Source organism: Poecilia reticulata, linkage group LG6 (genome assembly GCF_000633615.1).
Source record: "Poecilia reticulata strain Guanapo linkage group LG6, Guppy_female_1.0+MT, whole genome shotgun sequence".
Taxonomy (NCBI): Eukaryota; Metazoa; Chordata; class Actinopteri; order Cyprinodontiformes; family Poeciliidae; genus Poecilia; species Poecilia reticulata.
In genome coordinates, this window is record NC_024336.1 from 22,399,390 (window position 1) to 22,414,039 (window position 14,650).

Here is a 14,650-nt window from a genome sequence, read left to right on the forward strand (position 1 = left end):
TCATCGGCAAACAGAATGACAACCTGTCCTTTCAGCTCTGTGTGCTTGCCTTGCTCCTTTTCTTTCTCCTTTGCTGACCTCTGCTTTTTTCCTCCGTCCTTCTGCAGGAGTGAGACCGTGCTGCATCAGTTTTGCTGCCCCGCCCCTGAACATCCGGAGACCGATACCTCGGGATCATCAAGGTGAGCTCAGCCGAGGAGGACAATTGCTAATTCTCCGGGTTGATCTCAAAAGGCACAGGATTGTAGCTAACCACCTGACATTTCTAAGTTTTGCAGCAGAGGTGCTGTTTTTAAAGTATGTCAACATCGATTTTAAAGCATTTAAGTTGCACGAGTTGAAGGTTTTTTTTAATTGTCATGTGTCTGAGCTAGAGTTTGACTCATATGGATACGAAGCCATGATGGATACTGGCATGGATGATGAAGCTGATTGTCTACAGAGCTTTAGGTTTTTGATCATATTTAAAATTTCCCTTCCTGTAGGTTTTTGTATGTGTTCGCCACTTTAATGCTATATTCATATTGCATCACTTTAAACTGTCATGTGATTTGCCAGTGCATTGGCACCTCATGCCGTCTGAATTCAAACTGCTTTTGCTTATCGAAACAAACTTCTCTCTTTCTTACATTTTCTCTATGGTCTTAACTCGGTTATAGTAATAGCATGGGCTGTACCGCAGGTTCATGCATGCTGGGGTTAACTGACAGGATTCTGCCCATACAAATCTGTTTGGGATTATTTTTTGGTGGAAGTAGTGGCTTATGCAATGACTTCTGAAAACATCGTTAGGATTTGAAAATCATTTTAATGGAATATATTGACAAGACCATATGGTCTTAATAGCAACTTGATTTAAAATGACTGCTGAAGGTCTTTGAAAATAACAGCTGGGCATTCCAGTCAGGCTTCGTTTTTTTTTAATAAACCACATCAATGTGCATGCTGTAAATGTTTTTTTCTGAAATCCACGATGCATTCACACTTACAGACAAAAGTTTATTCAAAGTATGCAACGAAAAACGTGGGAAAAGAAGTAAACAAAAGAATTGTCAGTTTCTGTTTGCCTTATTGCCAACAAAATAGCATAAAAGTAGACAGAAGGTTTATAAAATGTAGATCTACAGATGATAAACTATATCCGAAGTGAGTCTGAGTGAGTCTGCAGAAAAGTCTGACTAGTACTTTCAGTGAACCTTCTTAACATCATCCAGCTCTGTACATTCAATTTACACATCTGAGCAATCGAGTCACATCAACACTTAAAACTTTTAATCATGCCTGATGGGAAGTGTGCAGAGCTGAACTGGTCCATATGTAATTTTGAGGTTAAGCAGTACAGCTACATGGCTAAACGTGTAACAACAAACTTATAGCTTCACCATCTGCAACTCACAAAAAGACAACTGAAGAGGAGGTGGTATGATGTATGTAATGAAATTGCCGCTATCAAAGCAACCATGGCAACCCTGAAGTGATGCAACAGATATCTCTACCATAGTAACTGGAGAATCTACAGTAGCCATTTTAACAGCATGTTTCTGAGTGGGCTGTGCATGGAGAGTGGGAATGTGTAAATTTTCATTTAAAGGCTTGAAAGTGCGCCTTTCTTCTTTAAACCCATTTTGATTTGCTTCATCTTCATATGCAGTTGTTTATTCTCTCTTGCTTGTTTTTATCTATTTTTTTGCCTGCTTCTTTGGAAGACCAAGTCTTGCGCAATCTTTGCTTCGCTATTATTTCCACCTCATCCCACCCCATTAAGTTTATTTCTTTTCTCAATATCACCATCTGTCTGTCTGTCTGGAATCCCTCTATTTTCTGTGGAGATCTAACGACTTAACTCCTACACTCACACGGTCCTGATTGGATGGGCAAATGACAGAGAGGCAGCGGGCACCCAACTGAGATGAGACTGGTGTGGATCTCTAATGCCAATGCAGCTCTTTATTATCACCACTCTCATCATCATCATCACATGAACGCTGTGTGTTGGTTGCAATCCTTCACCGCCTCTACAGTTGCTGCTACACACTCTAAATCCATCAGTGCACACTCACCTCCCAAGAGATGCCATGAGATCTGCCTCTAGCCTAACCTGCCATACCCTTCGCTCTTCCAACCTTTAAGTGTGTGGGTGTGCATCCCCCCCTGGGCGTGCAGGGCTTTAAACGATACGATTTGACAAAGGTTTTTCTGTCTCGCCCCCTGATGACGCCTGTGCCACTCTCTGTGTTTGTTGCTGCATATGCTTTGCAGGAGAAAGTGCGCACAGTGCCCCTATCATCGCCGAGACTCTTGCCTGGCCAGATGCATTAATAGCTCAGGTCTTGCTTTAAAACCCTCTAATGTATTCTAATGTACTCTAATGTATTCTGATGCAGCGCTGGGGCATGGCAGTGTTTTAATAGACTTTTTGATAGAGACAGCCTCCAGCGTGCACACACCAACAGGCAGCCTGTAACTATCTTACTGTTTCCGACTTCTCTGTAGTTATCTCACTTTCTGCTCTCCTCTTTCTGGCTCTTTTCGCTGACTCTATCTCAGAGGATACAGCCAACCTAGCCTCTCCGGCCCTGTCTCCGACTTTTAGTGAGAGACACTGCAGTATACGTCGTTTCACAGCAATCAGAAGAAACAAAGAGGGACTTAAGTGATGCACTCATTATTTAAGCATGAGCTGGCTTTTAATTCTCCCCTGTTGTTTTTTAGCTCTGGTTCCGTTCGTGTAAAAATAATTGGAGTAAGCAGTATCCGGCCAGAACGGGAGATTCCACAAGCATCACACTCGCGCTTGTGAGTGCATACAGTCCTAAAGCCTTCAGGGTATGATCATAAATCTGCCCACTCCAGAGCGGTTTTGTGCTGAAAGTCAGTTTTTCATCCCATTCCTATGTGGAAAGAAGTTTGCAAAGATGAAGGGAAACCTTATGTGTGAGAACATCTGGATTATTGGAAGGCCTAAGAGAATAAGGGTGTTTGCTGTGTTATGCTGGCAAATTACTTAAGCCCTACATGACATTTCGCAGAATTTCGATAATGCTACCATGTAAAAGAATGTTGTACCATCTGTGTCTGGGATTAAAAATGGCTGACCTCAGGGAGCAGCCTACTCCACCCTTGACACTGCTGGGTTCTGAAGCTAAATTTAAACTATGATGTGATTTTTGTGATGGTGCTCAGCTTCTGGTTTTCACTAGCGAGATGAGCAGTCATACTGTACAAACCATTTCAGATTTTGTCAAGTCACAAGCAACAACCTCAATGTATTTTCAGGGATTTCTTTTGTGGTAGATCAAGTTTTATTGTGCAGTGAAGGAAAAGGATACATGTTCTTATTGGATCGAGCGTGTTTATTAGCATGTATTTTAATACATGCTAATATACTGTATTAGCATGTATATATTAGATACCAGTGGGCAAGATACCCACTGGTATCTTACAAGTTATCAAAGATAACTTGTAAGATACCAGTGGGAAATGCTAAAAAATAAGAATGATTTGATGGCTGTAATGCCAGTGAAGATTTTTCCATTGACTGATTAGAAAAGTATAATTTTTGACATGTCATGTATTTTTCAAATAAAATGTAAATTTGATTCTTTATTAGCTGATTGTATTTTTTTGAAGATGCTTGTTAGATTTTCTTTTGAAAATAAACTTCTTAGTTAAATGAAAATACCTCTTAACCCATATCTGACAGTGATCATATCCCTTAAATTAAAAATTTTCTTTGTAGATCTCATTGCATGTTTAGGGTTGCTGTCATGGAAGGTGAGTTTCCGCCTCTGTCTTTAGTTTTTTTTATCTACTTTTATCTCATTGCTTAAGACAAGCATAAGACAGCATCATGCTGCCACCTCCATGTCTCACTATCATAAAATCTATGTAATAAATAATATGACAAATATTGAGAAAATTTTAACTTTATAAGTACCTCACAAAACCAGCTGGATCTCTGTAGGTGTGTGTTTTTGACTTCATGTAGCTCAGTTTAGTAGATGTGAAAATCTTGGCATGAGCCGACGTTCATTTCGTAAGGTCGCTTTGAAGTAGGCAGGTGGTACTGGTGTATTCTTGTAATATTCTTGGTATGTATGAATGTTCCCTGCTCTGCATCACTCTGGGTTGCTGAATTCAGASTGTCATGAATATGAAGTCCCCATATCGGTGGAGTCAGATTAGGGTTTCCCCTAACTTGTTCTCTGAGTCACGTCTGACTGTATTGGCATGGCATTCTTGTTTGCAGTAATTTTTGAAAGCTTAATCCCAACAGCGCAACACGGGAAAAAACCTCCCCAATAATCTTTTTATTTCCACGCAGCACACAGAGAACGAAATGCTCATCCAAATGATGTCATTGCCATGGATACACATTAGCTTTCAGAGGGTCATACATGAATTCAGCCTTGATCTTAATAGTAAAAACTGAGAGTGGAGCAAAGGCTGGTGTGGAAACATCGCAAGAGAAAAGAAATACAAATGTGAGTGGCAAGTCTTAGCTAGGAGTTATTTGTTTGAATTTCTTGTATAAGTTAGTGTAACACTTTCTATTTGATTCAGTAGTGGTGCAGACACTTTCTGAATTCGTCTGGCATAATATCCGTACTAAATAAAAGAGATAAAATCCTTTGGCATAAGAATATTGTGGGGAAAAACACTAGTTACAACTTACAGGTCTTTATTGCAGCAATATGCTGCACATGGGTTTCCTTTTTGGAAGCTCTCTTGAGGCACAGCGTCTAAGCTTTTAAATCACCTTGGCCCTAGCTAAAAATAAACCCAGAAACATAAAAAGAATCACTGAAGGTTTTCACCGCTAAATATGAAATTTCTATTTGTACATGACAGTTTCACTGGATAAAGATGGGAACATTTGTCCAACTGTTGAAGGAGAGTATTAGGCAAGCCCATGGAAATTTGATAAGAGCTCTGTAAGCTAATGTTTACATAATACACCCCCGATCCAAAAAGAATTAAACACAACAGAGCTATGATTCATTAGTGTGTGAATCTGTGTTTTACTGATATGAACCGCAATACGTTAATGATCTGCTTTAAAGTGTTGTGGTGCTGTATTGCTACATACTTTCAAGACCTCTCAGGTCTTCTGGTTCTGCTCACCGTCCCCAAAACCAGAACCAAATATGGAGAAGCAGCCTTCAGCTTCTATGCACCACAAATCTGTAGCAAACTTACAGAAAACCTCAAAACACCAAAAACACTGAGTTACTTTAAATCTAGACTAAAAACCAAACTTGTTTAGAGATGCTTTGGACCATAATAAATGAAACACTAACCAGTATTTTGATGTGTAATTATGGCACTTGGCAAAATATAATGTTTACTGGTTTTCTCAATTCTTCACTGTGTGTTGTGGTGTCTTCTATAACTTTATATTTTTGTGTTTTGATGATGTAAAGCACCTTGAACTGTTTTGATGCTGAAATGTGCTATACAAATACACTTGATTGATTGATTGATTGATTGATTGATTGATTGATTGATTGATTGATTGATTGATTGATTGATTGATTGATTGATTGATTGATTGATTGATTGATGAAAGCTGAATTTGATCATTTCCCCTTTGAGCAAAACCTTTGATGAATTTTTGTTTTTTTCGCCTTTTCTATTTTGAAAAATGATGAGTATGGAGGGCAGTTCCTGCCAAAATTGGCAACAAATATAAAACTAAATAAATGGTTTGATGAATTAATTAATGGGACAAACATCGCATCCTGGGCTGCACAGTGGCGCAGTAGCACTGTCGCCTTACAGCAAGAAGGGCCTGGGCTTGATTCCCGGCCCAGGGTCTTTCTGCATGGAGTATGAATGTTCTCCCTGTGCATGCGTGGGTTCTCTCCGGGTACTCCAGCTTCCTCCCACAGTCCAAAAACATGACTGTCAAGCAAATTGATCTCTCTAAATTCCTCCTAGGTGTGAGTGTGTGTGTGTGTGTGTGTGTGTGCGTGTGTGTGTGTGTGCGTGTGCGTGTGTGTGTGCGTGTGTGTGTGTGTGCGTGTGCGTGTGTGTGTGCGTGTGTGTGTGTGTGTGCGTGTGTGTGCGTGTGCGTGCGTGTGCGTGGGGGTGTGTGTGTATGTGTGTGTATGGTTGTTTGTCCTGTCTGTCTCTGTGTTGCTCTACGACAGACTGGCGACCTGTCCAGAGTGTATCCCGCCTCTTGCCTGAAATGTTAGCTGGAGATAGGCACCGGCAAGCCTCCCGACTCCCTAGGTAGAAGGGTGTACAGAAAATGGATGGATGAAAATATTACATCCTCCCTCCCCCACCATTGCATACTCAAAATTTCAATACACTACTGCATATGAAAATGCAGTAGTGTATTTTTAAATGCTTTAGATTTAAAGCATTTAAAGCGTTCTTGTGCAAAACGCCTGGGAGTTAATCTAGTTTATCAATTAACATCTCTTAGCCATAATTTTAAAACTTTGAACCTGTGTGTAAGCTATGTTATGTACGGGTATTGCCTCTAAATCTGGACTTTCTATGCTGTCAGCTTTTTCATATTCAGCCGTTGCCTGCAACTTGCAGTGGAGCCACAAGTCTGACCAAATAAGAGTGGACACGGAAAGTCAGTCATCTGCCCCTCAGGCCACCACAGTCCACGTTCTGCCTAATTTATGAATCTCTTCCCACTCCACAGAGCTGAAGGCCAGGCCCCTGTAAAGAGTGGAGATATTTGGTCGTGGGGGAGGAACTGAAATCTCTCTGCTCTTATTTCCCTTGCAGCGGACAGATCCTGAGCCTGGAGGATGGGACGTCCTCTGGTGGAGGACAGGAAGTGAAGGGGCTGAAGAGAGAGGGACCCAGCGAGTATGAGATCAATTTGGAGAACAAAAACAAACAGGTATGCCTTTTCCCTAGTGGATCAATATGCTCAATCTCAGGGTTTGGAGTAAGAACTGCTGGCAGCTCTACCTTGTTTAACATGAGCAGGTGTGTGTGTGTGTGTGTGAGAGAGAGTAGATTTCTTGACAAAAAAGATTCCCATTTAGATCTATTTCCATCTCTGTTGACATGAAAAAGAACACCCAGGATACTGAGTGCCACAGCGACAGGAACAGAGGAAAGGGAGATGCTAGGTTGTCATGGTAACAACTAATAACTGCTCGTGGTGGCTGAAGATGTCTTTATTCCTCATAGCAAGCAACTGAAGGGTCTGCTGTTGTATCTCGCTGTGCTGCTGCTGCGGTGCTTGAACGCATGTATCCACTCTTGGTGTGACCAGACACACAGCAGACATATTGTGAGGTTTCCCTCTTTTTTTTTCCTGCCCCACCTGCCTCCCGCTCCTCTGGAAATATTAGAGGTGAAGTTCTGAGAAATTGTAGGATTTTTGGGTGGCGCTGCAAACAAATAGGCTTACTTCCCCCCTCCCCCATTCATTCAAGTCAATGTGTCACGGTCCATCTCTATTTTCTTACTATGAAGAATTAGCAGAAGGATGATGATTCTATAAGCCCTAAACCACTTCAGGTAGAGCCAACATTTAATTAAGAAGGATACCTCTGTGAACAGTGTGAGTGTGTATTTCAGGACTCCTCTTGGCTCTTTTGATCTCATTGCTCGAAAATGGCAGCGTGTTTGATTGCTGATGAATGATTAAAACATGTTTCAGTGGGTTTATCACTCTTGCAGTGTTTTTCAATGACTCTCAAAGCAATTTAAAGGTGTTTGATGTGTTCATTCCCACTCACCGCCTTCCTGTGCCCTCAGATAGAGGAGCTGGAGCAGAAGTATGGAGGCCATCTGATCGCAAGACGGGCAGCGCGCCGCATCCAGACGGCCTTCCGCCAGTACCAGCTCAGCAAGAACTTCCAGAAGATCCGCAATTCGCTGTCAGAGAGCAAGCTGCCTCGCCGCATCTCTCTGCGCCATCCCAGCCCTTCATCCCGGAGCAGGAATGCGGCCCAGAGACACAGCTACACTCTGCATCCAGGAGGTGGACAGATTCCCTTACGCTCAAAAACTCCTCCTCCACCTCCATGTCGCTCCACATCTCTTCCCCCGTCACCAGCGTCAGCCCCAGCAAATGCCCCGCCATCAGCTCCAAGTCAGGCTCCGTCTCAGACATCTGGACCTACACTCACACAGCTGGAAGACTGCTTCTCCGAGCAGGTCAGTGTACTTTGTCGAGATATAAACGAGATCTGGTGCAATAAACTTGTGGTTCACGACGAAAGGATCTCAGAAGCTTGAAAATATTTCAACAGGAATGGAATGGAGGATAATGAAAGAATGAAACATACCTCTGACTCAGAAAAACTTTTAAAATAAGCAACTCYGTTTTGTTAAAATTTGTAATGTGTTCAAATCTATCTAATCAATATGTTTGTATGTATATAATCTTGTTCTTCCTCTGGATGTGAGTACTTCTGCAAAACATGGTGTTTCACTATCCTTACTTGGTGTTAAAAATTTCAGGAGCACATTAGGATCTGTTATTTGGAATTCATACGGTGTTTTTCACATTCAAACGCTGAACTGTAGGTGGTTCACTGAATCACCTGGAGTCTTTAATACAAATCCAACCTGTTTGAACATGCACAGACTGTTTATGGTAAATGTTTACCTTTTGCTCCAAAGCTTGTGTGTCATGTTCTACTATAAAGACAACTTGACTTTGCACATATTATGTGCAGCATTTCACACAGGTCTAAGAGAGTGGGTATTGTTTTTACATATTTTAAGCATTAATTGTATTTTGCTCCAGAGTTCCAGCGTGCTTATAAATGGATTAAAATCTGAAAAAGTAAAGTAATGTCAAGTTCATCAAGCCACAAATTACCCTTTAGTAAACCCGCAGCCTTGCTGATATAATAGCATGTTCATCACTGGGAATGTAGCCTGACATGTCTTACAGTAGTCATTAATTATCATCCTGAAACTTTTGAACTTTTCTGCAGTTCAACACAGACAACCTCACAGAGAGCTGCTGACTTAATGTGCATTTTTCTTATTCCTGCCCTTGCAGCTTCACTCCTTGGCTCAGTCCATCGATGATGCTCTTCGCGGTTGGAGCCTGTCAGAGGGAGGAGAGGGGAAGGGACTTCTGATGGACCCCGGGGCCCTTCGTGCAGCTGCAGAAAGCGCCGGCCTGCCCCGCAGCGCCAGCTCCCTGCTTATGGCTTTCAGGGATGTAACTGTTCACATAGACAGCAATAGCTCCTACACCATCTCATCCGCGACCACCACGACCACCACCTCTCTGGGAAATGCAAGCGGAGGAGAACCAGGCAGCAGGAAGCCCTCTGTTAGTGGGACAGGCGGCGGAGGGGACGGGCAGTCGATGGAGGAACCCGAGTTTCCCGCCCCTCCGCCCAGCGAGGAGCTGGAAATGGTCGATCCGGGATCTAGGAGGGGGTCTGCGGCACCAGCTGCCGCAGGGGTTGGGATGGAGGGGGAAAACAGCTCAGACAGACTGGGATCCTCCACTTCCACCTCTACCTCCACGTCAATCTCCACCTCAGTGCAATCTAATCAGCAACCTGCTCAAATTTACACACAGTACCAGCAGTATCACTACACTCATCCCCAGCAGGTCCCCGGGGGTCCGAGTCCGGATTCCCTGCAGGCCCTTGTCGTCTCTCTGCCAAGGGACCGCTGCCAGGATCCAGCCTCCTGTCGCTCCCCAACGCTGTCCACCGACACGCATCGCAAACGCCTCTACAGGATCGGACTCAACCTGTTCAACGTGTGAGTGGGCTGGCAGTTCACATAAAGCTCTGTGACAAAATAAAAACACGTTAAATATTTCCCCATCCTCTGGCTTTGACTTCAAAGCCCCGATGTTTGTTTTGAACAAACTCCTAACAACCCTTTAAAATACTTATGAACAGCAGCTTATTATTGCTTGTAATTGMCGGGGGGAAGCGTCTGTTTGGTGCCATCTTCTGATTGTGTGATGTCCATGAAAAAAAAAACATCCAGGAGGGAGGATGGGGATGAAAAGTGGAGTGCAAAATGCAGAAGAGTACTAGAGGCAGTGGAGGAGGCCGTGAACAATGCTAGAGCTGCTCAGGTTCTAAAAATAGAGTCGACGGTGGGCCTTCATTTAATATTAGTTAATACAAATTAAAGTAAATGAACTCAGTGACAGGCGAGCTGATCTCAAAGTCGTGAGCTAACAGCTTTTCTGCATGAGCGCATGCTTCTTTTTCCAGTTTGTACTCCCTTCTACTCACATTCTCTAGCACTCACACTCACACATATTAAGCTCATTTACTCCCAAATGCAGAGAAGCACAACTTCTGTCTCACCCACACACAAACACCCACACACCCCTACGCGTGTACACTTGAAAGCACAAAATGACAACGCACAATGCTAATTCTAACACTTTTCTGCTTCTCTGGTTTTGGCGGTGCCAGGAACCCCGAGAGGGGCATCCACTTCCTGATCACGCGTGGTTTTGTTCCGGACACGGCTATAGGCGTGGCACACTTCCTGCTGCAGAGGAAGGGCCTCAGTCGACAGATGATTGGAGAGTTCCTGGGCAACAGCAAGCTGCAGTTCAACAGGGACGTCCTCGAGTAAGTGCACTGTATTCATTTAAAGTTCCTGGCGCATAAAGAGACATGCGCTGTGCCTTGCAAAAGCGTTCATACGCCAACACAAACAAATCTGGGAAGTGTTTGTGCTCAGGCATTGCACAAAGCCGTGCTCAATATATTATTATGGCACAACTGCAATCCTACCAAAACATGGCCATCCACTTGAACTGAGAGAAGAACACAATATGCCAATTTTAAATCTACGTCCACAGCTAGTCACAGCTCAAGTGGACACATTTACAGATAGAATGACAATTTGATGGGAACTCCATAAAATCTGGTGATTGTGGTAGAGCTGCAAGAAAAACTAGAATTGTACTGCAAACCACATTCCATCCATAATATAGATGGATGGATGGATGGATGGATGGATGGATGGATGGATGGATGGATGGATGGATGGATGGATGGATGGATGGATGGATGGATGGATGGATGGATNTGGATGGATGGATGGATGGATGGATGGATGGATGGATGGATGGATGGATGGATGGATGGATGGATGGATGGATGAATGGATGGATGGATGGATGGATGGATGGATGGTTGGATGGATGAATGGATGGATGGATGGATGGATGGATGGATGGATTCTTTATTTCATGTGTTAGATAAAGCATCCATCATTCATGGATAGCTGAATGATGGATCCATCCATGGTTGTTTCAGCATCAGATAAAGCAGATGAAAATATAATAAAACTCTAAGTTCTTTAAAAATCAAGGTTTAAACTAACTTGAAACATCAGTAATTTTAATCTGTAGTCCAAGTTTTTTTTTTTTCACTTTCCCTCGTCATTCAACTGCAGTGTACTCCTCTTTTGTATGTTTGTCATGTAAAGCGATTTAAATAGTCTTCTTGCTGAAAATGTGTTATGCAAATAAAGCTGCATTGAAGAGGAACAAAGCTGTGGACATAGCATAACAGAAGAAACTGACAAGAGATGATTGAAAACTGGCTACCTGTACGCATGTGAGATGGTTACAGAATGCAAAAAATTTGGATTCCAACTCGAAACCGGCTGCAGCTGAAAGAAAAGGATGAAACTCAGATGAACTCCGATTATTCAATGAAATGAGTGGATAAACACAATTACTAAACAGTACATGAGTAACTAAAAGCATGTCCAGGGGACGATGCTAAAATTTACCTTAAACCCAGACAGAAATAAAAAGACAAGCTCAGTCCTAGAGCAAAATAATACAAGAGCTTGGACTCTCACGCCAAACCAAATCTGAGCAATACATTGTCTTAAAGTACAGAGTGAAACCATAAATAATTAAAGAAAAGTACAGCAAAACAGCTGGTTTACCTTCCAGCAGGAGAATTACCCTGAACATACAGCAAACGCTACACTGGAATAGTTTAGATTAAATCATCTGATTAGAATGATTCTGTCAGAGCTTTGACCTGCCTCCATTTGAGAATCTACGTTGAAAGGTGACGTCCAAGTTGAATTTATAATATAAAGAACACAAAAAATGAAAACCATGAATCGTTTATTTCCACTTCAAAATTATGTACCAAACTACCACATAAAATAGAAAAAACAAAGCTATGTTTGCAAATGTAGCATGAAAAAGTTAAAAGATAAATACTTTTGCAAGACAGTGTAAGTGATGAACAGCACTGAATTTAATTAAAAAAAGGGGGAGAGGTGGTGGTGAGAGGGGCTAAAGGGTTGGTCTGGCAAGCTGAAAACTAAGTAGAGTGTGTGGGTACATTTGAAGATGGTCAACAAACCCAGCTGTATTTTGGATCCTCGGTGATTGTGAGTAACTTAGTGTTTTGACACTAAGCAGTGGCAAAGTCACAGCTCCTCGATAATCTGGGAGACAACAGTAGATAACATCCATCCCACCTTTCGGCTCCTTCAAAGTAGTTCTGGCTTTCACTTCGAGGGTAAAGGCAGATTTTATTCGTTTTATTTCTTGACTGGGTTTAAAGTTCAAAGATAAAAGATTCATTAACATATTTGTGTCTCTGGGACTTTGACTGATTAAGCAATGTAAGGAATTATGAAAAGTGTCGTCCACAAGATTCGCATGCAGCAAACATAGGGTTCTGCTGATATGTGGCACATCTGTAGATGCATGTTGTTATTTAGTGATTGCTCACCCACCCAATCAGTGCTCAAAGATCCAGGATGGAGGGGCTTTTCGCTGAGGTTGTTGTAGAGATTGCAGAAATAGGTCACTGCATCGAACACACTCATAAGTACTCAGCCTCACTTTTCGTTCACTGAGTCAAACAGACATATGTGATGTGCAGAAGCTCACTAATGTACACTTGGAGTCTCTGGTATGTACTTCTGTTATTGCCGTAGCCTGACTTCAGCCTTTCCTTTTGCCACCTCTCCTTTTGGATTTCTTTATTTTTCTTCCTTTTACTTATCTCCAGCTGTCACCTGATACTTTCCTCTGCATTATATTTATGTGTGTTGACATGTGCATCTTCCACGTCAGAAGATCTGTAATTGAAATATGACTCTAAAGAGAGAGACTTCGAATCAGCTCTGACACACAGTTTGCTGTGAATTCAAAACACTTCTTTGACTGACAAACAACTAAACCCAGCCTCCTTCTGCCTTCCTCTCGGTAGCTGTGTGGTGGATGAGATGGATTTCTCAGGGATGGAACTTGACGAAGCTCTGAGAAAGTTCCAGGCTCACGTTCGAGTTCAAGGGGAAGCACAGAAGGTGGAGAGACTCATCGAAGCCTTCAGGTAAGAGCCGTCAGTCGCCGTCGCAGTCGGGGTTCTCGTACAAACAGGTTGTGCTTTTTTTTTAAAAAATTGATGCAAAGTTCAACACGTGACTGAGAGGGGCTTTTTAAGGGCTCTCTGAGTTCCACATAATGAGTCAACTTTGTGCCTGCAGCAGCATATGCAGAACAAGAAAGCAGCGACATGTAACACAGCTCGCATATTTTGCAATATTGCGTGCAGCCTTGAGGGTGCCTTGAGTATCCAGAGTGACAAACTAATAGGCCAACTGCTTAGACTTACAAAGTACTTAACTAGTTCTGCTGTCTCATTACGGCAAGCTCTGATGACACCAAAGCAGCRTATCATTAGCAAATTACAATGATTGCCTGTAACCTTTGACTAAACGCGGCAGTGTTTTCTGATTGTAAGCCAATCACAACAGAGACCTGCACTGCAGGCAATCAGTGTGTTTGTGTGTCTTCCATCAGGACAAAAATAGATGCTCAGTTTTATCAACTTTCTCTCCTGGAACACACCTCCGGTCCAAATCCTCATTTCAAGCAGATTCTTTTAAATACTGCATGTTTCCAAACTTTTTATCATGCTGTCTTGCCGATATCGCTTTTTAAAAATTATTTTATGTTATAGACCAACACAAACTAGTTGATATTTGTGTAGCATTTGCATTCTTCTTGCCTGAATGGAGCATCTTTTGTTGCGGTTTAAGCTGCAGGTCTTTACTGAGCCGTTCTAACACACGAGCATGCTTTGACGCAAACCATTCCAGTTTAGCTCTCGCTGTATAATTAGGATTTTTATGATGCTGTTTGTTTACCTTCATTCTCTATCAAGCCTATAAATCCTTCTCTGAACAGCTGGATTCATATTAGGCTGCTTTATAAACAAGCAATTACAAAATTGATGTGGAATGTGTTCACCCTTTCTTTATGGAGTTAGCTTAATGGGCACTAAATGTACTACTACAATGGTAGTGAATGTCAGTCATACAGACCAAAACATTAATGGGAGTATTTGCATAAATGGCAGTTGGGAAAAAAATACTACTAAATATTCCACCCAATCAGTTGAATCACACAGAATCAGAAAGAAACTCAATGAAATAAATGGAAGCTTGAGGTGAAAGGTTAACCTCAAGCAAGTGGGTTGTTTTTTCTCAGTTTGGCTCTTTGCTTTTTTTTTGTTACTTTTGACTCTGGCCCTGCAGTGCCAAAAAAACAACAACAAAATCACCAATGGTGATTCAGAGATGAACAGACTTACACCATAACGTCCTCCCGTTTTTTTCTTCCTCTGGACCGTCCAGTTTTACCTTTGACAAACCCCTGGGTGAAAATATGTATATA

General features: G+C 42.2%; 1 protein-coding gene across 1 annotated transcript in view; it reads left to right on the forward strand.

The window, feature by feature from the left end:
- The window catches only part of iqsec3b (IQ motif and Sec7 domain ArfGEF 3b), a 28,027-nt gene continuing 13,377 nt past the window's right edge, over positions 1-14,650 (forward strand). Inside the window, exons 1-6 of the mRNA XM_017305373.1 lie at positions 1-182; positions 6,754-6,871; positions 7,741-8,142; positions 8,999-9,720; positions 10,395-10,556; positions 13,182-13,304. Coding sequence (XP_017160862.1) covers positions 16-182; positions 6,754-6,871; positions 7,741-8,142; positions 8,999-9,720; positions 10,395-10,556; positions 13,182-13,304 — 1,694 coding nt within the window. The 5' untranslated portion in view covers positions 1-15. The remainder of the gene's footprint in view (positions 183-6,753; positions 6,872-7,740; positions 8,143-8,998; positions 9,721-10,394; positions 10,557-13,181; positions 13,305-14,650) is intronic.